Source organism: Pseudochaenichthys georgianus, chromosome 7 (genome assembly GCF_902827115.2).
Source record: "Pseudochaenichthys georgianus chromosome 7, fPseGeo1.2, whole genome shotgun sequence".
Lineage (NCBI taxonomy): Eukaryota > Metazoa > Chordata > Actinopteri > Perciformes > Channichthyidae > Pseudochaenichthys > Pseudochaenichthys georgianus.
In genome coordinates this window covers 28,733,609-28,757,827 of record NC_047509.1, presented here as the reverse complement: position 1 = coordinate 28,757,827, position 24,219 = coordinate 28,733,609, and the positions used below count along the sequence as shown (strand labels likewise).

The 24,219-nt window shown below is 39.6% G+C and overlaps 2 protein-coding genes across 6 annotated transcripts in view; one reads left to right on the top strand and one right to left on the bottom strand.

Moving 5' to 3' along the window:
- cep104 (centrosomal protein 104) overlaps positions 1-24,219 on the bottom strand; it is a 68,817-nt gene that overhangs the window by 1,302 nt on the left and 43,296 nt on the right. For 2 of the 5 annotated variants that reach the window (XM_034086636.2, XM_034086633.2), the window contains 10 exons: positions 22,983-23,159; positions 19,892-20,092; positions 18,602-18,697; positions 18,252-18,333; positions 17,582-17,627; positions 17,290-17,398; positions 16,626-16,764; positions 11,281-11,348; positions 7,628-7,715; positions 5,119-5,340 (listed from right to left, as the gene is read on the bottom strand). In XM_034086636.2, the coding sequence (XP_033942527.1) occupies positions 5,210-5,340; positions 7,628-7,715; positions 11,281-11,348; positions 16,626-16,764; positions 17,290-17,398; positions 17,582-17,627; positions 18,252-18,333; positions 18,602-18,697; positions 19,892-20,092; positions 22,983-23,159 (1,137 nt within the window). In that variant the 3' untranslated portion in view covers positions 5,119-5,209. Of the gene's footprint in view, positions 1-5,118; positions 5,341-7,627; positions 7,716-11,280; positions 11,349-16,625; positions 16,765-17,289; positions 17,399-17,581; positions 17,628-18,251; positions 18,334-18,601; positions 18,698-19,891; positions 20,093-22,982; positions 23,160-24,219 lie in introns of those variants that run through there. The other 3 variants (XM_034086635.1, XM_071203827.1, XM_034086634.2) reach the window with 2 other exon arrangements.
- Positions 1,341-3,564, top strand: b3gnt7l (UDP-GlcNAc:betaGal beta-1,3-N-acetylglucosaminyltransferase 7, like). Its single transcript, XM_034086637.1, has one exon. The coding sequence runs from the start codon at positions 1,612-1,614 to the stop codon at positions 2,845-2,847; it is 1,236 nt and encodes a 411-aa protein (XP_033942528.1). The 5' UTR covers positions 1,341-1,611; the 3' UTR covers positions 2,848-3,564.

Genomic DNA, 24,219 nt, shown 5'->3' with positions numbered 1-24,219 from the left:
TCACCGCACTGAGTATGACTTTTCCATGCCCGCCGTACACACACATTCATATGGAAGGGGCGGTCTCTCCCCCCAACAACAGTGCATTACATAACTGTAAAACTTATCATAACTGTGCACATCTTATACTTATTTGATAACTACTATATCCCTTGGTTACTTGAACAAGCTACAATATTATTAACGAGTGTCCTACCTTATTCAAATATTGATATACGAAATATTTGTATTGGAACAGTTTTCGACTAGTAATGCTGTAACATATTTCAGCCACTAGGGGGAAAATGCCCCCCCCCCCTCAAAATCCGCCTATGAGTAAATAGAAATAGTGGAGTACAAGTATCTCGAAATTGTACAATACTTGAGTAAATGTACTTTGATACATACCACAACTAAGGATAAATATATCATTTGGAAATTGGTTTCAAAAACTGGTTAGCCACTTATTTTAACCAAATGACTTGCTTTACATCAATTCAAAGTTTCTGGCGATGTGTCCCTTCCAATAACACACAAATAAACCTCTTTGTATTGACGCAATCTCTTTTGTATTTATCATACCAACTATTTTAGTTACATTTTCCTGCGTTTCCGCCTGATGATTCATGTGAAACTGCTGTTCATCAAGCATGCTCTAGCCTAACGTCACATGGGGAAGGAATACATAAAGACATTTGTCCTCCATGTGCTATGTAACTTGGCCTGTTAACAAATAAGGCGATGAAAAGTATAGCCTGTCCAACAAATAGCTTATTAAGAAAGGATGTTGACACTAACTTGCGTGAATCCATTTCTAAGAAACTATATTCACTTCTGCTTTTCTCATGCCTTTAAATATGTTGTTTTTTGAAATTATAAGGAACAATTAAAGCACATATTTACCCAGCTTATTGCTACTTCCTCATAGCCAAATGATACACCTTTAGTACTTTACGCCCCTTGACTAGTATTTTGGTACCGTTTCCCAAAATGTTCAGGATCTATAAATGCATTATTAAAATGTTTCTTTAGATGTGCGTTGTTGTACTACTTTTTTGATCTGCATGCTTTTCTTTTATTAACTTACTTTGTCTTCCCTAATTATATTTTCATATCAATCAATTACATTTGATAAAGTTTATTGTTTTCATTGTATCTATGTGCATGCAGATCTTAGAGATTAATTTATAATCATGGTGTAGCTTACATTGTTTAAAAGCACTAACTATTACTTGCTGGACACCTGGTGTGTGTGAGAAATGCGAAACCTGCTGGTCCCAGATCAGTGAGGATCATTGGGGGAGGAGAGAGAGACAGGGAGAGAGGGAGAGACAGAGGAGAGAGAAGTGTATCCTGCAGCAGTCATTCTAAGACAGAGTGCAGGGAACGAGCCTGAGGACATGTAGTGCATTATTTCCCAGAGAGGCGATGTGTGACTCCATTGAGCCCCGTCGTGGGCAGACGTGGCCCCGGGGCCCCTTCAGTGTCAGGTAGCCCGTAGCCGAAGGAAACAACCTCTGATGGCTCAAAATGCGCAGCGGCGGCGGTGATGGATGAAAATCAAAAGTTGTGAAACACTATGAAGGCAACACGTCCAGCATCTGAGGATCAGTGGGCACCGATGTGAGAGCCATGGATAATTTTTTTCGGAGGAGGCGCGTGGGTCTACTGAAGCCTCTGCTCAGCCTGTTCCTCGTCTTCGCTTCTTTCCTCATGATCCACAAGCTGAAAGTGGCAGAGAAGGACGCAGTGGGATTAAAACATGTCAATGACACGCCGTGGTGTAGCCCCGAGTGTTTTTCCTACAAGAAAAGGATCGTAAAAAACAGTTTGGGGAGCTTGGACTTGCCGGTGCTTAGCAACACAGTGGACGCGCAGCGGGTCTTCAATAAGACCCCGGCTTCCTGGGACGTGCAGGTTCTCAACTGCAGCGAGGACGCGTCGGTGCGGACGCAGGACTGGTTCAAGCGTTTGGACCCGAGGTTCCACCAGTTTGTCCTGCACAGACACTGCAGGTACTTCCCCATGCTCATCAACCACCCGGAGAAGTGCGCGCGTGGAGAGGCGCACATCCTTATGGTGGTTAAATCCATCATCGAGCAGCACGATCGCCGGGAGGCTGTGCGTAAAACATGGGGAAAGGAACACACTGTGGATGGGAAGAAAATCAAAACGTTATTTCTTCTGGGGAGCCCAACGACTGGGAAGGACACTAAGAACCTCCAGAAACTGATCAAGTACGAGGACAGGATCTACGGGGACATCCTGCAGTGGGACTTCATGGACACCTTCTTTAATTTGACCCTGAAGGAGGTCAACTTCCTCAAATGGTTCGACATCTACTGCTCCGATGTGCAGTTTATATTCAAAGGAGATGACGACGTGTTCGTGAACACGCAGAACTTGGTGCAGCTCATCGACTTCAAGGTGGAGGATCGCAAAGAGGCCAATCTGTTCGTGGGGGACACCATCTTCAATGCGACCCCCATCCGAAATCGGCAGAGTAAATACTACATCCCCAGAGAGCTGTACGATAAGCCATATCCACCTTATGTTGGAGGCGGAGGGTTCCTCATGTCCTCCAAGATGGCCAGGAGGCTCTTCGTGGTCTCCGAGGACCTGGAGTTGTACCCCATTGACGATGTGTTTTTGGGCATGTGCCTGCAGAAGCTGGACTTGGTCCCGGAGATGCACCCGGACTTCAGGACATTCGGCATCACCAGGCGCAAGGTGAGCTCCATGAACAGCGAGCCGTGCTTTTACAAAAACCTCATCGTGGTGCACAAACTGAGCGTGCAGGAGCTGCTCAGGATGTGGAACGTGGTGCACAGCGAGGGGCTTGTGTGCGCGCGTAAAGTGTCAATATAACTGAAAATGTATATGAAGTAAACTACTTCACCCAAACTGAACTGAATACACGGGAGAATTGCGTTGTTTTTAATGATCATGATGATCTTTACATGTCTATACTGAATCTGCTGAGTCATGTTCAGGAAGGGGGACAAACATACCGTTTTTTAATTTCGCAAATTGTTCTGACGCAATCCAAGAGCATTTTTTGAAACCACTAACCAAAACTCGACAGTGCGTACGCATTCTTGGAACGTTTCTTCTTCTTCTCATTCTTGGTGCCATTTCAGGATCATTCTATAGTTTTAATGTGAGATCTAACATTGATGCTGGGAGACATGGTTGTAATGGTTTTAGTGTTTGTGCAGGCATAAATAAGACTGGACTTCTTACTTCCTTGTGTTCCTGTGACTAAAAATGCTAATTCTATTAACAATTTCTAATTTCAGTTTAAATTCATGGACTCAAAGCACACAACTTGGATTGCATTCCAAGTTGATTTATGATGTGGAAGGGGGCTGATTTTGTAAAAAAAAAAGAAAGAAAGTAATTATTTGATTATTTTAAATTAATATATTGTTTTATTCCACCTTTTATGGTATTTTCTAAGTGTCAATGATGTGTATATGATTAGCTGAGGCAGGTCAAAAACCAAAGAAACTAAAAGGGCTGTAATACTGTAGATTTGTGTATGATAATGTAAATAAAACTGGGACTATCGGTCAACTCTTTGAATACAGAATGATTGTTGCATCATTTCTGAGCAGCACATGAAAATGCTGATTATTTGGGGGGAAATTTGGATTTCAAATGTACAATAGTATCAGAAATATTTTGTCAAGTGAAACTAAATCTGCAATGTTATGCTAAATGTAGCTTTATTTAAACAAATACAGATACTTTGCAGAATAAAATAGCCATTTCATGCCATAATTATTCATAAAACAATGACTATGCACATAAAAGCACATCACAAATATCCACTGTTGCAAAAGTCCTCAATACAGAAACATATAAAAGCCAATGTGATGGATTAGGAAATCAAAAATAAACTTTCTTATACCTATAACTTATTTAACAGTAAATCTAATCCCACACATTAATGAAGAACATCCCCTACTCGTAATACAATCTTTCAAAGACACCTTGGACCATTTCTGTGTAAATTCTTCTTGGCTGAGGACTAACATAGACATATTACAATCACCATCGTCATAACACTGAGCGGTACAATGGAAGATGTTTAAATGTTGAGCTTGAGGGTCAAATCAGCCAAAATCCACTAAAAAGAGCTGCTACACAGATTCTACTATTGACTGTACATTCATGTCCATTGTGTGTTTTCCTTTTTAATAATTATGTTACGTTAAAAGCTCTACTTAGTCTCTTACTCAACTAGTACAGCATATGAAATTGTGATATCTACTTAAGATTGTCAGTAGGAATTAAACAGGAATAATAAATCAAGTTCAACCTGCACTGAAGATTCAGTACCATCCCTTTGGCAAAGTGCAATTTCATATTATTCTTTCGATATACACGTCAATAAGTAAAAATGTAAGTACAAAGCTGCCAGTAAAGCTGCACTCAGGTTGTCAGGGAGGATTCTAACGTGTTGCCAAGGGAGGAACGTTTTTATTCCTCGTCTTCTCACATTACTGCTTCACGGAGAGGCGTGCTTTAAGTATCATTTACTGTCACTGTGCCCTGTCAAGATGTACTACATATGTAGCATTAATACACTGATTAACGTTTGTGGTCCAAATATAATTTTAAATTCAATGCTGATTTTGTTCTTTTTGTGCCCATTTTGACTATTTTAACAATGAAATGTTTTCCTTTATAGCGGCATTGGATAGCTTGTGAAGAACGTTTTTTTTTGAGTTAGTTAACTCAAAAATGAATAACCCTGAAGATGTCACAGTGAGTCATCAGGGTGTCAGCCCCGAGATGCAGGCACAAAATGATAAGATATGTTGCTGTATATGTCTCTTATGAGTCATCAAGAAACTTAAAGCAAGTACAATACCAGAGTGACAGTTTCTAGTTGTATTATTTCCAACTGGGGTTGGCTCCCAACCTGTCAGCAGTTTGAACAAAATTAGACCCAAAAAAACCAACCTGTAAGGTGATATCGGCAAACAGAACGCAGTCTGCACATGTTTACTAGCCCGACAGGTGTGTGACGCCATGATGACGTGTAGACAAAATAACAGGTCTTATAATGGTGATTCCAGGTAGACTAACCCTAACCCTAATCCTAAATAGGACTGGAAACAGAGCAAAAGATATGAAACCTATCATGGGAGCAGGAAATGTTTGAGTAGTTTCCTACAGGGCTGTGTGTTGCTGCTGGGGGCCTCCCCAGGGTGCTCCAGTGTCAGTGCTTCCCTGGTGTACTTCCTCTGGCCATTGGTGCCAGGGCTGGGATCCGGCTGCCTCTGCCCATGGCTCTGCCTCTGGCCCCTACCGACCACGCATGCTTCATCTTGGCTCCACCACCAGCCCTGCCTGGACACACACAACACATATATGTACAGTAAACCTGTAAAGGAACATCCATAAAGAGGCGGGTCTTCTATATGAATGTTCATCTGTTCTATTTACCACTAAACACAGCAGCCTGCATTAGCTGTGATGCATGTACAAACAGGAAGGATTCATGACATCAGCGTATTGTGGTTATACCTTCACACCAACCCTGATGCAATATATTGTTTCTTGGGATTTACTTTACTATCGAGCATTGCAAGTGCCTCAAATGTTGGACTGTCCGATTTATTTTTGATAGTTAAAACGGAGTATTGAAAGTAAACTTTTAAACGCAACTACATATTTCTGCATTTGTACTTTTTGTGTTCAATTTGTAGAATGATGGAAATAATTTACTTTTTAAAAGATTTGTATTGAACAAGATATTTGTTGTATATTAGCAGCATAGGTTAAACAGCAGAAAGGAAAGTAATTAAGTTAAATCTGTTATTTTATCACAGGCGCTATTTCCAACTCAAGACTGCTATTTGAGCAATCATCTATTAACAGGAAATAACATGTGCAAGATGTGTCACGGCTTACCACTTTTTACAAACTATTTCCTGGGAAAATCCCTGAAAAAGTTAATTTATAAGCCAATATCCATTTGGAATATCACCTTTCATGCAGTATCAAATCAGTCAATGGATAATTGGATTAACTTTTTTGAAACGTTTTCAGTATCCGTATGTCAGGGGGCTCATTATGGTGCCAATTGGCACCCCTGATGTTAAGGGTCGTGCTCCAGGAACTGCCCTCCTGCTCTTCTGACCTAGTCTGGGTCCTACCCATTGTCATCGAACTTGCTTAAAGTTATACTCTTAAATATTTCTGTTGATATGGCAGCAATGTCAGTTGCCTGTGGTTACGGCTGGTCTATTTAATGAATACAGCTTGCAGAATTCACTTCACTATGGCATGTAAAGCCACCACTGGGGGCAAAAAATGACACCATGAAAGCTTCTACTCTATAGGCAACAGAAGATGAGCACTACTAACTGAAGACATTTTGACTCGTCACATTAGGTAAAGCACAGGTGTAAATAATGATAGTAATGATGCCTGTTTGCAATTAAGATACGATTAAAAAGCCGTCATTAGTGTAATTAGCAACACCTGTCACGTAATGTAACTAAGTACAATTGCTCAAGTACTGTACCTATGTACAGAACATACTTTTACTTTCCTTGAGTGTTTCCATTTTATGTTGTTACTGGTTAGTAAACACATAAAAACATATAATGAGCTTATATGATGAGGTATTAAGGCACTATTCATTTTCACAGTAGTATTCAAACTAGCTGAAATTAATATCTAAAACTAGCTAATAATACAAGATTACATTGTTATTACATATGATCTTCAAAAAAATTATATTCTCTATTAATGATAATAAAAAAAAACTTTTTTAATACTTCTGTGCTTTTACATTTTGAATTCAGGACTTTAATTTGGGAGTACTTTGCGACTATGGTATTTCTACTTTAAGTAAGGGATATAAGCACTTCTTCCATCACTGGTAACACCTATGCTTTGGTTAAAGTCAAAATGTCTGCTGTGAAACAGTGAATCTGTGAAGATGAAAAAACATGGGGATCCAAGGCACATGCTGTTTTAATGAAAAGAGAACAAAAATAAATGTTTCCCAACGGTAACTCTACCCATGGACTTTAGTCTCCTGCATCATGTCGAGTAAGTGCACACATCATTTCCTGTAAACCTTGGGTCAAGTACTTCACCAGTAATTAATACGATATAGAGAAGCAAACTACTGAATGCAAATACACTAAATAGTAACTGCTGAAACCATAAATAGTATATTCAATTGGGTTTCACATGTTACACACCTTAAATCGTAGGGTTAGGGTTAACTTAAATATATTCTGCAGTGGTTCTCTAGTGTGGGTGTTTTTTTAAGCCCAACTGTCACTCTGGCATCAAGGTGGTTATTATTGTAATGAGAGACGTTGCTTTCAAAAATAATGTGCATTGGGCCTCATACAACTGTACAAAAAGCCACTCGATGTTTCGATCATTAACACATTAACAATTTGAAAATATCAATTAAAAAGGATCACCTACTACACTAGTTTTCATATTAAACCTGTCACTATTTGTATGTGCTTCATTCTGTGCTTTGTGGCAGGAAATCATAGTGGAAAAGCTGTAACATGACATCTTTACCAACAAGCATGGGCAATCTGTATAGCGTTCACATTGAGCGTTAGGGAGGTGGGTGTACGCAGGGGTGTTATGAATGCTTTACCTTGTGCTGGCTGGGTTCTCTGGGACACCGCAGTCCTGCGTGAGTTTTGTTTGCAGCCCTCCCTGCCCATGAGGTGAGCCTTCCAGGCCTGGAACAGGGACAAAAGTAGCTCAGTGAGTTCGTTCCTCTCCCAGGTACTTTCTCGATCGGGACAGCAACATGTGACTGTGGGCCCAGTCAAGACCCCAATGGCTGCCCTCCCTCCCACTAACACTAAAGCCTTTCATTGGCTGCATACGCACAACTCTGGCACTGAGTGTGACTTTCTGTGAGTTTTTTCTTTATGTATTTTTAATGGTGTGAGAGGTTTTCAAAGTCAATCAGATTTTGAATACAAAATGCAACTAGAATTGAATAATAACTCACTTTTCATTTGGCATAACCTCAAATTACTTATTACCTATCCCACTTGGACACCAATAAAATGGTTTAACGGTAACTGACTAAAAACTGCCACCATGTTGTATAATGATCACTTTTGTTCATTAATTACGTTTTTTCCCCAGAATGTTGACGTTGACCCACATTTATACCAATCACAGCAACAAAGGACAATAAGCATTTTTCACTGCGGACACTGTGTGTCACAACAGCAACAACACAGGTGTGATTCATAGAATTAATTAAGGCTGCATGTTTTGTGGCAATGTTTTTCATGGCTCCAACTGGAATTGTCTGCTGTGAAATAGATTGAAAGAGATTATTGTCAACAGATCATTTTTACTTTTAGGTTATGTTTTTGGTTTAGTTTGTTGGTTTCTCTGTTTGTCAGCAGGATTACGGAAATAAACTACATATCCTTTCAGTAAAAGGTGTATGGGGCAAGGAAGAACCCATTACAGTTTGAGGTGGATCCGGATCACAGTGCGGATACACAATGTATTTTATTATTTGTTAACATTGCGAGTTAGGAAATTCAACCTTGGCCCTTCTAGTTACTTGATAGTTTATCACACTTTTTCAAGGCAGATAATAAATGTACCATATATTCAAGAGGCATTAAGTAATAAATATCAACCTATCAAGGTTGATATTTATTTTAGATGACACAAACGTAATAGAATCTAAACAGGCATATTCATAACAATTACAGGGTCTCCAATTAGTATACTATTGGTATTTGTTGTGTTCGTCATCAATGTAGGCAGAGCCGTAGCATAATTTGAACAATATTTTGGTCTTCAAAATTGATTTAAAGAGATCATTATAACACTGAATGGATTACACTTGTCTTACAAGACCTGGACATGTCTAACTGAAGTCTGAGGTTTTATCTACCAATTTGGAATTCTTATAATAGAGATTTGTCCAGAAGTTTAATTTCCAGTGCTGCTGGAAACAAGGACAGGACAGGTGCTGTTGGTCAGACTAATACCTGTAGCTCTTGTGCCTCCTTCAAAGACACACTGCATGATTCATGAGCGTCCCAGATGACACAAACGTAATAGAAGACAAATGAAAGGCTGCACTGTTGTTACATCTTTTAGTGAGGCAGAGAAACTTGTGCACTTAATATCCATTGTAAACTTCTCTATCACACAAAAAGTGAACATACAACAAGGGTTCTTAATGGATAAGCAACACCAAGGCTTATGACATACGAGCACTGTTTACTAACTTAAAATAAGAGCAAACTCATTAACTGTTTTGTAATAATTAACATTGAGGTTACATTCAGGGTATGCTACTATCGCTTGAGTTAATACTTTTTTATCCAATTTTCTTGTTGATTCATTCTATCAGTTGTTTCATATTGAAATAAGATTGCCAGTAAATATGTATAAACTTTTCCTGTTACAGATCAAACATTGCCCACATTATACAAAGCAGCAAGTCGCATAAGCAGGAAACCTGAACTTTTCCAAGTTTTCAACAATATAACAATCCACTTTTTTTATTTGTACCAAAATAACTGCATTATCCCCAAACACCCTGGCTGCACACAAAGATTTAAGGAAGGCATGGCTATCAAAAAATACAAATATGTCAATAATTTATCAGGATTATTATTGTCTTTCTGACTTCCTCTCAACCTAATGGAATGGAATGTGAAGAATGTGATGGTATCTACCTGATCTTTGGACAAATGAAACAGCCCATTAAGAACAAAGGCTCTGCCCCCTTTAAAGGCCAACAATAGCAGTGTTTTACCTCAACACCTGTTTGCTCCTCAAGCCTAATATTAGATGCTTTTTAGAATTTCAGTGTTGATATAAAAGAGGGAAAATGGAAAAGCTCCTTGAGTGAAGTTCAGGCCAAAATGATGTGAAAAACCAAGAAGCAAAAACTTCAAACCCAAAATCAGCACTTGATTATCAATTAGTCACTAACTGTGTAACCTTGAATTCTTGAAGAAAACGTGTTTTTCTCGTGCGTTTCACAGTGAACGGAGAATCCAAAAACTTGTGAGGAATTGAAGTAAATGGTGGCCGCGCTTAACAAAATCAATACCAACCAGAACACAAGTAGCGCATGAGTTTGTTAACATCTAATGTTTTAATTAGGGCTGTCAGTCGATTAAAATATTTAATCGCGATAAATCGCATGATTGTCCATAGTTAATCGCGATTAATGGCAAATTAATCGCACATTTTTTTATCTATTCTAAATGTACCTTAGAGGAATATTTTTCAAGTTTGTAATACTCTTATCAATATATGAGTGGACAAATATGCTTTATGCTAATGTTTATTATCATTTGTGTGTGTGTGATGGATCGTTGGAGCTATGTGCAACTCAAGGCATATGCTCGAACCGGAGCTGCCTGGACGCTGCAACCATGTTGCACACTATCCGTGCTGAGTGTGCTGACTTTTCGTACAATGTCCCACTGTCTGGCTGCCTGCATCAAGTCAAGTGCTAAGCGCAGTTGTGTGGATAGAGCGCTCCTCTGTTTTCATTTAAACAGCTCCTTATATCTGTTAGCGCAGCTAGCTAGCACCAGATGCTAACAACAACAATGCACGTAAGGTCTCTCTCTCGCGCACATACACACACCCTCCCGGTCCTCCCGATGGCCAGTCGGTGCCTGCCGGTGAGCGTGGAAGTGTGGTCTGCCACAAGCGGGCGGCAGGAGCGGGGCTGTGGGCATCAGCTTGTAGATGGTATTTTAAACTCGATGCGCTCTGAAACTACGGGGCGGCCGAGGAAAAAAAATACACATGCGTTAATCGCGTTAAAATAATTAGTGGCGCTAAATTTTTTTTGCGTTAACGCGTTATTAACGCGTTAACTTGACAGCCCTAGTTTTAATATAGTTCTGCAATTAATAAACATGTCTCCCATTAACTTTGATTTATTACGATTTTTTTATGTTCTTGGATTTTCGGTTCAGATTTCTACATAAATTCAAGATAACATGGGGTGAGTAACTCATTGCAAATTATTATTTGGTGGGTGAAGTACTCCTTTAATCTCAACTGGGGTTACCCCATCATTATCTAGCAGAAAATGGCAAAGCATTACTGTCAAAATTCACATTTTTGGTTTGGTTCAGTGAAGGGACACACCTGTTCCACCTACGTGTTGCTAACAACACATGCTATACTTCAGTTTATAATTGTCTTTAATCCCATCATTGCTTCACAAAGGAAACATAAAACAGAGATGTAAGTGAAACAGAGTGTTTCCTCGTGAAATCTAAAGAATCGTACCTTCTCTCCAGGAATGAAGTTGTTATGACACAAAGGACAGTGGTTGGAGCCTTTACCCGAGATGGGGGCTGAAAAAGAAACACAACACCTTAACCCACCTGTTGTATACCATTACACAAAAGCTACCCTAAACACACCAGCCAGAATGATGAAATAACACCACTGAAGGAGAACATATTTAACTACTTTAAGGAATGGGAACGCAAGCCAACCCTATCTCACAATTCAAATTTCACCCAATGGGAACCCAACCTAACAGGGGTAAGAGAGACTTGAAGGTTATGGTAAAACAAACGTAATAATTGTGTCAATTATCTGTGGAGACATATAGTCGGTCACAGACATGTACGTTTTGACACAGTGGGCCCTGTTTCTTAAGGTGAGTTGGTACAGATTTCAGTTAACTACACCTTCCAGCAGGAACCAAACCACCAAAATAACCTAAAGCTGACCTCAGCTTTCAGATGGTAAATACTGGCTGGTAGTTTACAGAAAATGTACTGAAACCAACACTATGGATAAGTACAGACTTTTGATTTATTAAAGGCTATGTGCAGCAAAATAAACATAAAGCACATTTTGTATGTCTTATAAGCAGTGTTGTGATAGTTACTGAAAACCAGTAACTAGTTACCATTACTAGTTACTTCATTTAAAAAATAACTCGGTTACTTTACTGATTACTTACACCAAAAAGTAATGCATTACTGTGAAAAGTAACTTTTTAGTTACTTAAAAAAAGGGCTCCCATTAATGCCCTTATAGCCTTCATTTCAGTACTGTTATTGCATTGGAGAATAATACAATCTGTTGATCAACTTGACATGCATTATTTGCAATCTGGATAGCATCGATATTAGCTGGCTTTCCATTTTTGTATATTCTTTCTCCAGGTAGTTGGAACAAGTTTTCCGTTCCATATGCCGTGTGCCGCCCGGACATGCTATCATGCTAACTAGCTCCCTGAAAGCGGGTGACTCCACTGTAGCAATAGCCTGCATGTGTTCTACAACATACCGTGCAATGGCTTTATCGACTTTTCCCTGGCTAGCAGTCCCTTGGTTACAATCCAGCTGCTGTTGCTTAGGTGGAGGTGGAGTGGCGTTGGCTGAGTCTGGGTCTGTGCGGGTCTTAGCTACTAGCTTCGTCCCAGCATGTTGTTTTTGCAGATGTTTTAAGAGATTTGAATGACTGGTTTGGGCAGTAGATAGGCTCTTTGACCCGCCAGGACACAACTTACATTTAACAGAAACTTTCTTTTCTTTGTGCTCGACAAAAGTGAAATAGTGAGAATATCTCCAAGTGGAGAAACTTGAGCTCCGCCGCCGCCATGATAGTCTTATTAGTAAACAACACAAACACGTCCAAAGCCCGTCTCCGCATGTGACACAGGAAGTATCTAAGTACATTTACTCAAGTACTGTACTTAAGTACAGTTCTCATCTCTGTTCGCCTGGCTGTTGACTATATAAAAACACTAACGCAGTAACGGAGTAACGCACCATGTAGTAACGGTAACTGAGTTACTGAATTTAAAAAGTAATGCGTTAGAGTACTAGTTACTGCCAAAAATAACGGCGTTAGTCCCAACACTGCTGAAAGCGATGTATTGTGACCACAGTGCTGTATGCCAGAGTATGACTATTTATAAAGTTCAACCAAATAAATAAACCAAGTGCAGGTTTCATTTCATTTCAATCTTTATTTCGAACAAATAAAAAATAACAAATGTGAAAAACAGAATACCGTATTGTTAAAATACAGTATTTATCCACATTCATGATAATATTTATATATTCAACAAAAATAAAAGTCTTCATATTAATAATAATATTAAATCATATTATGTGTCCGAAAGGGAGCAGAAGGAAGCAAATGCTTATTAATTCCCACCCCTTACTTGATCAATGATTGTCCTTTAAATCATTATGCAAGTTATTCCTACTTACATTTACATTTATACATACATATACAATAATTTCTCATCTTCAATCACCTTTCTTCATTCTCATAGTTTTCCAAAAAGGTGTTTCTGTACATCCTTTTAAACTGAATTATGCTTGTGCTTTGTTTTAACGGCCCGTCCACACAGCTGCGTGCGTTGAAGCTTCCAACGCTTCTGCCCATTCACTTTGAATGGGGTGACGTCACTTTTAGCCGAACTGCATTTTGGGAAGCGACGTGGAGCGTTGCTGGCGTTGCTCGCTTCAAAAGTTGAGCAATGTTCAACTTTTGGCGCCTCGGCAGAAGCGTCAGCCAATGAAATCCCGTTTATGCAAATCTGCCAGTACAAGCGCTAGCCAATCAAACCGCGTGTATGCTGGGAGAGACTACGCAGGTCATTTCCTCATATTCCAAAAAATGGAGGGAAAATTCATGTTATGGTGGTAGTGAATCACCCGGTGCTGTATGATCAGTCTCTGTTCATCTACCGGGATACAAACCGGAGGAGCGAGGCATGGAGGGAGGTGACAGAGACAGTGGGTGAAACTGGTAGGTTTTTGCCTGTTTGGGGATTTTATATCCAGTTTACTTCGTTTTAACATTGCTATTGCTTTGTATGTCGGGGGTGGGAGATTCATGTGATTGGTTGTTGGTCGCGTTGCTCGCAAAAAATCCCCAAGCTTCAGATACGCCCACCTCCAAGCGTCAACGCACGCCGCTGTGTGGACGGGCCGTAACTCCTGCTCCAAACCATTCCATATAATCACCCCACAGATTGTTCTGCACATACTTCTCTCAGTTGTTCTGACCTTGAGTTGTTTCAAATGTAGATTTCCTCTCAAATTATACCCACCCTCTCTGTCTATGAACAGTTTTTTTTAATTTCCTAGGAAGTACATTATTTCTTGCTCTGTACATGATTTGTGCCGTTTTAAATTTAACAAGATTAGTGAACTTCAAAATGTGTGACTTCAAAAATAATACATTAGTGTGTTCAAGATATCCAACATTATTGATTATTCTTATAGCCCTTTTTTGTAATGTGTATAACGGCTGTAGGTTGGTTTTGTACGTGTTTCCCCAAATCTCCACACAGTAACTCAGATATGTCAATATTAGTGTGTTATATAGAGTATATAATGAGTTGTAGTCCAGAACGTGTCTTGCTTTCCCCAATATTGCGATAGACTTAGCCAGTTTTGCTTTTACATGATTGATAAGAGGTTTCCAGCTGATTTTGTGGTCTCAAACCACACCAGGGAACTTATTTACATATACTCTTTCTATGTTTATGTTGTCTAGAATTAATTGCACCTGTGGATTTGTTTTATGTTTTCCAAATAACATAATCTTTGTTTTGCTTATATTTATTGATAATTTGTTTGTGTCAAACCAATGTTTTACTTTAATCATTTCTGCTGTTATCACTTCAGGTCAAACCAGAATTTGGTGAAATCGATTAATTTGAGTGGAATTATTAAGATCACGTGAATTTGTGAGATGAGTTGAATATTAAAGCGTCTTGACTGAGCTGACCTTTTTAGGGAACTGAGAGCCAAAGGATCAACGAAGGAGGACGTTTTCATATTATCTGGGCAAACATTTACATAATGAGTTTTATATAACTCTGATTTAAACTGCTTCAAAATAGAGCAATTGCTTGCATTCAGTCCTATGATAGTAGTCACATTTTTAAATACCTCTCTTGTATAACCTAAACTTAGTGTACGGCTAGCGACTGGGCTAACTAACAGTTACCAAGCCAGCTAACTTGACAGGCTACAGTGGCAGTAGCATGTTAGCGGTTAAATAGCCTCTAGCTTCAATGATCTTAAGACTCAAATATACTTTTTTAAGGATTTGAAATATTTTTTAGGCCAAACTGTAGGTTATTTTAGAAAGGGCTAGCCACTGACTTGTCCTCAGTTGAACTGAGCATGTGTTTCTCTCTCCCCCCTAAAAAAAACAAGCAAGATGTGCAGCTGGCTAAGGTGCAGGCTTCACAGAGCGTTGCAAGTAAAAATACTAGGTTACTGTCATTTTCTGGCCTAAATATTTCGATATGATACATTTATTATATATGTTGTATTATAAACTCAGCCCCTTGAAATTGAGGAACTATATGATGTTAACACCATCTGTAATGTCACTGTATTGAATTTAGCCCTTTGTCCCAGACTTTTGCTTTTGCTAATGTTGCTAGACTCTACATCAACCAACTTTTTGGGAAAACCGAGTGTTTCGAGACAGGTCCCGGTATCTCGCAGGACAGTGCACCCAGCAGGAGCCTCCCGATAGATTTGATCGATATGGACATAAACGCGAGTGAAGTCTAATCGGAGAGGAGAGAGAGATCAGAGATCAGTTGCTGCGGAGACACGCAGGAGAGGGGGAGGAAAAGAGAGGCTCCATGTATTATTCTTATGTGATTATATAGAGTCGTTATTCATTTGTTTTAAAGCTCAATAAATAACAAAGAAGACCTTTGACCGGCACTTTTCTAATTTTGTCCAGAAGATTTAAACTTTAACGGACATGTTGACCGGCGAAAAAAAAAGTTAATGGAAACTCTGCCGCACGGTTCCCTCGTCCCTTGGAAGAGGCAGAGAGGTGGGTGTTTTTCATCTGCTGGTGGACTACCGGAGACAATTACAGCAGGAGCACACGCTTGCCTCGGGGAGGGAGAAAAAGAGAAACAGCCAGAGCCCTGCTTCTCCCCACCTCTGTTGCTAAATCCACGCGGAGAATAAACAGAAGGGCAACCATGCATGCTCGTGAAGTCTTCTTCGCTGCTTTTGGTGTATTTTGTGGCGGAAGTACAGCGCCACTTACAGGCCCGGCATATGTACTACAGCGTCTCCAGCGGGTCGAGCGCTCTCGTGTGGACGGATAAGTTAATTGAGCCAATTGCGTGTTAACGGAAGACTTTTTTGATATCGATTTCGGTTCGTTTTTGTTTGCGTTCCCGTGTAAATGGGGCCTATGACTGCTGACCATAGCTTTTGGGAAGACAATATGACACCTTTTTCTGTTTAACGATTAATGCTTCCATTAAATATTGTTCTTAATATATATGTATATAAAGTTGCAACTTATTCTGCCAGAGACTGTTACCCATTGCCACAGTTAAGCCATATTTGTTTTGTTATTTGGGTTTTATCTTAAGCCATTTTCATCCTCATATAGAGTTACCTTTTTTCTCATCAAAGAAAACTACAAATCCTGGTTGTCCTGATGGGCTAGTAAGTAAGACGCCTACAGTGTGCATGTGAAACTAACATGCCTCCCCCAATAAAAATAACAAAGACAAAGATGTATTAAAAACAAATTAATACACAATTCAATCATGTTTTAATACATAGGAAGGTTGAGAAATTGAAAGAGTGAGACTGAGAACTCACCATTGCAGGCGGGACCCTGGACGTGTCGAGTGAGATCTTCGGGGGCCACGGCCTCAGAGCAACGCGGGCACTGGCTGAACCTGGACCTGCTTTCACATTCACCCAGCAGGTGCTCTGTGAGGCTGGCTATCTCAACTACCTATGGACACAATGATTTGTTACTGAGCTGCTTAATGAACAGAGAGTCCTTCTTTCAAGACGACTAAATACATGCCAAAAGTTTTAAAAACGTTCAAGTGTACCTTGAGAATCCGTTTCTCTGTTATTATCCAAAGTTAATGTAAACTTTTGAATAATGTACTTCATCTACTACAAGCAGTTTCTTTGAATGTAATAATTATGTTGTTTGTGGAATCATTTATGGAAAAATGTATCTGAATATTTCGATCTGTTACGATTATAAACTGAAGCAATATAAAAATGAGTTCCATTAACTGAGTTTTAAACATCAGCATATCAGGTCCTAGTCCGGTAATTACCTGCTAACGGAAACTCTGCTACACAATTCTTATTATTATTATTGAAACATGACCGGTAAGTTTCAAATTTGTCCGGTAAAATAAATTCTGTTCGGACATTTGCCCCTGGTATGCGTAACTCCAGAACAAATGTCCTTAAAAGGGACAATAAAGTATATCATATCGTATCGCATGTATTATCTTACCTGTCTACATTCATCGCAGCGTCTCAGCATCGGACAGTGCTTCCAGTAATGAAGGTCCAATCCATCCTCTGTGAAGGACTCGTCCTTTTTACCGCAGAATATACACAGGCTGAAATATAAGACCAGGTTGCAGTTCAGACTATTGCTGCCATAAATATTACACTATATGAAACACCTGAGCTAGAAAAATAGATTGCCTGTGAAATCACTTAACCTGTAAAATAAGTTTTTGCATCTTTCTATGATTTCCGTGATTTGTTTTAAGGTCTCCATTGAATTATGAGTCACTTACTTGTCCAGGTAGTTGATAGATTGTTGGACATCAATACTGTCTGATTCTGGAAATTAAGAAGATAGTATTAGATATCGAGGGCCCCTCGTTAAAGCATCAGACCAAAGAAATCCAGCACTCAAAAATGGGATTGACTGATTTCAGAGTAGTAACGTGTATCATTTTGTTAAAAGAGATCTGTATGTTTAGCTTTGATAGAACCCTCATGTTAAGCTTTGAAAATAGGATCTACAGTCTATTTCTATAGGTTAATAGTAGAGATGGCTGGCATAGTCATGCAAACGATATTGTTAGTGCCTACAAATGGAGCTTTTGTTTCTGTTGTAGAGCACCACACTTGGAGTTGAAGTGGTTAAACTCTAAAGAGCAATGTTGCTTGGCAACTGGAAACAAAAGTAGATGCTTTAAGGGCCTTTACATACTAGTATGTACAAGCTTATACCTTTTGAAAATGGGAAATTATTTGGATTTGTTTTGCATTTCTATAATAACAATTTTCTATCTACCAATATCTTAAAGCAAAATAACATTGTGCTTTGAAACATCTAATCCAGACCTGTTGGTGTTGAGTATTTAACGATGTTTTTACTCTAGTGAATAATATATTTAATGTGATTTGGGATCTGAAATCCTTTGCTCTGCTCCTTTCTAGTTAAAAATGTTTACATACTTGTTTTGACAGCTTTTTTGGATTCGACTTTCGGAGCTTCTTCATCGGGAATTTCTTCTTTGGTGCTTTCCTCCCGTCTCTCCTTTACAAGCAGATGGAGAAGGAGAAAGAGAAGTCAGAGACCACAGATACAAAAAGTACCTATCACAGAAAAAAAGCTTAACACAACTTCAGGCCTTTGTAGATAACACTCTCAAGAGGATTTCATGTACTGCTGATGTTATCTGTTCACGGGAATAATTGAGTTTCTGACCACCAAGTGAGTTCAAACTCTACTCAAGTCTGCCTGGAGTCATAAATACTAATTAGTAGCCATTACAGAAGTGCAGTCTAATGACAGCTCCACCTACTGTGATCTCTTTCAAGGCAGCCAGCTGCTCCTGAAGGGAGTGGATCTCTTCTTTCTCCTTTTGTCCATCCTGCTGACCACCTCCCTTCTTCAAAGTCTGAGGGAGAAGTGAGTATAGAGTCAGTTTCATTTTCCTTACTTCTGTCTATTCATGTTAAGATCATTTCAAGATCACAGACTTTACCAGCTTTCATTTAATTATGTTCTTGAATGCTTGGCAGACAGTTAACTCCATTACGGTATAGGGAGGTTAAGTCTTCAGTACTGCCGGTAAGAAATTAGACTTGGTCACTGAGTGAGTCACAAACTTTACGGTAAAGCAACATTGCACCATATGAACTTGAAAGGCGAGACTTGTTTACTGGCTGTGTTTGTTGTGTCAGCTAACATCCTTTCTACATTTTGATAAAATAAACTAGTCAGACAGGTTTTTTGCTAGTGTAGCCTTACAGAAGGACACGTTGAGGATGACACAAAAATTGGGAAAAAAATGGCAAATAGATATCTTAAAGGTGGGGTAGGTCATTTTGGAGAAACCAGCTCGAGTGCGCTCGACTTTGAAAATACACAACCGGAAAAATTCTGCCACTTCCTTACAGAGCCCCTCTTCCAACACACACGAACGCGCACATGACCAATGAGGGCACGAGATAAGTGTGTGCACAGATGGAAGGCTGACAGGCAGGTAGGCCATCCAGTTATTTTAGCCGGGCCGGCTCAGATGATTGGTCGTGCTTTTTACAGCACTACGGCTTCCACAGATGACGTTTTTTATGGATTTACTGTCAAATCACTTAAGATATTCATTGCTATTGGGATGTTAAGAGCATTCCATGCAATATAACAAAAAGTGTATCTCGAGCCGGTTTCTCAAACTTACCTACCCCACCTTAATAATGCCATGCATGGATCTAATTTGTTTAACCAGTGAAGGGCAGACAGCCTGTGCTGTGTTTGGCAGAGGAAGCAGCGGAGGCAGCTTGCTGTCTGTGCAACATGAAACTCTTTTACTGCCTTGAAAAAAGAAAAAAACGTGACGTCATGCAGTCTCCTCAGAAAAAAAACTCAACCCTTTTCAGCTCGGCAGAGTGCTCCCATCTGACATGTCTGACAGATTCACTGTCCATCTACCAGCTGCTCCTCGCTGAGAGCAATCTATTTGAAAAACTGTCTGAACACATTTAGTTCATCTACAAAAAGTACATTTCAGCCATTTCTTTCTTTAGCAAATAAAATAGATGTTAAGTATCAATAAATAAATGAATCTGCTGTTTAAAAAAACACTTCTTGCCTGAGTCTCCACCAGCTTCCCATCAATCTTGGCGAAGCCTTCAAAGAGGATTTTGAAGAGGAAGTTCTTCTGCGCAGCAGCAGAGTTGGGTGGAAGGAAGCAGAGAACAGCAGCTCTGTGCTGCTGGTACATGGACAAGATGATGCGCACCGCCAGCTCTCGTACTGCTGACGCATTGTGTTCCAAAGCTGCTGTACAGAACTGAGAAGGGAAAACAGGGATTTCTATTAACATTTCATTTTTATTTTTGTTGGATGAAAACCTTTGGGACTGCGTTCACGTTGTATGAAAAATGAACTTTTATTCATGTAAAAACAGCGGAATGCAAAGCGGTGCCCCATATATTCTACATTTCCTACACATTTTTTACCTGAAAGTTGATTGCTGGTGCTCAACATTAGACTATTTGTAGAATTCACTTGAAGGTGATAAGGAAATAATGTGATCTGTGTGATTGCTGTTTACTGACCGACTATAGTTTACATGTGGACGTAAAAAACAAAACTAGATACAGTAACAGCACCGGACTAAAGTACACTTTACATAGTGGCCAAACCGTGTAATTACAACTCAAGTCATTGCACACAGAAATACTTTTTCCTGTTGACTTACATATTGAAAGTCTGTAAACCAGCTAATTTTCTTTGAAGTACATCAATTTCCCAGATCAAGCAATTACATTACATTGCATTTACATTACCCCATTAAAAGTCATTATTTAAATTATGTTGAGATGCGGGCCATTTTAAACCTGGCTCTCAAATATTTTACTTCATGCCCCATTGAGCAACCTTCTTAGTATTACATTGCTGTTTCTAGTTCCCTTTATACTCACATACCAAATGCTAACAGTAATCCCACTATCACAGTGCATGTAATCTCTTTGTCTGATTTCCTGTATAACCTGAGTTTATTCGTAAAACATGACGTGCTATGAGGCGGTCCAACCTTTGTTACTATTACAACAAAAAATTCCAATTGTTCTTGAACTTTGAGGACATTGTTGGACCCACTCAACTGCATTGAACCAATTTCTATTTGAACTTATGTGAATTATATTGTCTTTATTCTGTTTTCAAATGTTGTTCTTATTCATTTCTTTGCCTTGTGTGACGCAGTTTGAGTTGTATGTGTTGTAAAGGCACTATGCAATAGAACTTGCCTTTCTTTGTCCCAGCTCCAGTATGCTGGGGTAACAAAGCAGGCAAGGAAAAATACCCAGGGCTTGCTATTTTAACAGATAAAAGTCCAAGTTAAAAAAAGCAATATTTACAGTCTAGCTTCATGCACGTTACATTGCTGAAGACGTCCTTTGAGCGGGGTTCGCAACATGACGTAGGAAGAGTCCTAAATGCGAAGTAATCTGTGTGAAGAGGGCCACAACACAATGGCAATCCAGCCAGTGAAGAACATTAACATCCAGAAAGTAAACCGTGTATAAAGGCCACCCGTCCCTCGCTCAACCGGCTCAGGGACAGCTCACCATTATTCTCTGTTGTCTCTGCCCTCCGCTTCTCATTTTAATCACAGGAAATTCAATCGCCCTCTGTATTCACCCAGGCTCCCGCTTTGGAGACGATCACCCAGGTAACAGCAGGGTGAGAAAAGGAAAAATGCTCAAAATATAGCCGAGCTAACACCGTGGAAGGCTAAAAGAGGCAGATACAGAGGATTAACCTGTGATTTAAGGATAATTTATCAAGAGTCTGGCTGTTTGTTTGAGTTAACTTTGTATAGACGTACATACATTTTTGTTACATTTTGAAGGGACAATTTAATTGTTAGCTCGTCCTCCCTCACTAGCAACGTAGTATATCTTTATTCTGCAGGGGAAATTCTTTTTTGTCCACTCTCAAGTAGACATGCCTGATTGAGGTGCTGTAGGATAGGATAGGGACAGCCACTGTTATTGGGTCAGCATATGTCTTAAGTAGTTGCCTTACACTTTCTGTACTTTCAAATTAAAAGCCACATTGCTTGTTGCTCGGTTATTATTGCAAACTGAATTTCAGTCTAAATCTTACATGTTTCCCATCAAGCAGCAGGAAAAAAAGAAGCCAAGCTGTTAAATAAGGCCCGGCTGTCACGTCTCAATTCCAGACTTAAAATGTTTCCCAGGCAAACAAGGGAGACAGCCAACACAAAAGGGACAGGCGCAGAGCAAGCATGCACAAACATGCAAACACGGGCCATCCAATTCCACCTGCGTGTCTTCAGGGAAGCCGGAGAAACTCGGTGGACAAACCTAACAATTTGCTCTTGTTGATAAAAGATGTGCAGGGGTCAAGAGGAGGGCTGAAAGGGAAGGGGGGGAAGGGTGGAGGAGCTGCCGTAAAACAGAGGAGACTGGTCAACAGTTAGTTTGCACGTAGATATTAGGTCACTGCTGGAAACCGAGTGCAGGGGGACCGAGAGCGGATGCCAACGGTGACAACATTGACTCAGCTGACTGGAGCTCACTGACAGCCTGTTTGGGTGAACTGAAGAAACCCCGGAAGGGAGTGCACAGTCACTCTTTAATTACTGAGCCAAATTTAACGGAAACAGTTTGATGGAATCCTGCTTTTAAAGTGGAATAATACAGGCATTATACTATACGGAATTCTATACAGAATGTGTTATCTTGTTATAGAGGATATGTTGCTATTTTCAGATTGGAAACAGTCGTAACTGAAAAAGACACATATATATATACTATAGGCTTATGTTGACATTTTAAACATGTTTTACAGATCTAAAATCCCTTCAAAAGGTTACAGTGTCCCAAAAAGTCTCAGAGTATGGCAGCCGATAGCTGCTACAGTTGAAGTTCTTTTTAACCTCAATACAATTGAAACTTTCTTTGCTTTATCGTGACGTTGGGGGGTCAACCTTTCTAAATTTGGATTCTGAGGCTATAAAAACCTTGATTTCTCAAGATTACAAGATAGTTAGTTTAGTTCTGTCGGTCATTTTCAACACAAATACAAATACACAAACTAAATGAATAAACAATAAGTCATTATTTTTATTTGTAAATGATGTCAATATCACTAGAAAAAAAAGATAATGTATAGATGCATTTATCATGATTAAGGCTTTTTTTTTTTACCATCATGACATTGTCCAAGGTGAAGCCGGAGTTCTCTGTGCCCAGTTCAGCGAGAAGCTTCTCGAGCAGCTCGGCCCGACTCTGAGCCAGACGAGAGGGGAAGTTGGACTTGAAGGGCTTCAGCAGTTCACCGGGGATAACCTGCAGGGCGCGAACATCCTTCAAAAGAGACATTTCCTAAGAGAAAGGATGCGGTAATTAGTCAATGGCTTTAAAATGTACAACGTTAGAGTCATACAAGGTTATTGTGGTATGCTTTAAATTGAGTAATATGTGCGCTGTAAGACAGTGACAAAACAGATCTGTGTGATGCTGCACTACACATGGTGATTTGTCATTCAACACTAGACAAGTCATGACAGAGAGAACGAGAGTACAATTAAAGTGAGACGGAAGACGGTTCTTGGAAAAACTTTGCTCAGTTGATTGTCATTTTAGCCTCATCAGGTAAGAGGAATGTATGTCGGAAAATGGGGACTTCAAAAACACATCATCCTCAACATACAAAGAGGCATTCATAACAAAACAACGGCACCCGGGAGAGACAAAGAAGGCTGGGCGATGACTTCAGAGGGCTGAGACGTGTCTTAATGTCCTAAAGTGAACTTATACTCAGATGAGGGTGTTGCACTTTTCTTTTCCTTATACAGTACATGTGATGTTTTGGTGTTGTTTTGTTTCTTTCCGTTAACCGTCAAGTGGGAAATAAGTATTTTTTTGTGTGTGTTTCTCTTAGTATCCTAAGATACTGTTATGTTTGGTTGTGAAAAGAAAAAAAAAAAAAAAAAATTATTATTATTATTATGAAGGGCAGACCATCTATTTGTATTTATTTGTTTTTTTTAGAAAGGGGCAGGTCACATAAGATTTTATTCTTCTCCCTGCTCCTTTTCGCTCAATGGTAGAGTCATGTTTTGTGGCAATTATTGTACATTTGGTTTTGCGTACCATGAGCGGGACAAATAAAAATGAAATCAAATAGTAGGAGAAGCTACTTATAAAGACTCCATCCCTTTCTTACTCAACACACCCAATTTCATATTTTCACAGATGGTTGGACAATTACTTCACTAAAGCACGTCATCATTCAATGCACCAGCCCAGTAACACTTTCTGGTACATGTGAAAGCTAAAAAGCTCCAGTACTACTGGCCACAAACAACAAACAACACCTCTCCTGTATGGAACCTCCACTAGTGGCTGTGTTCCAGAGAAAGGCTAAAAGGATCCAGTCCAC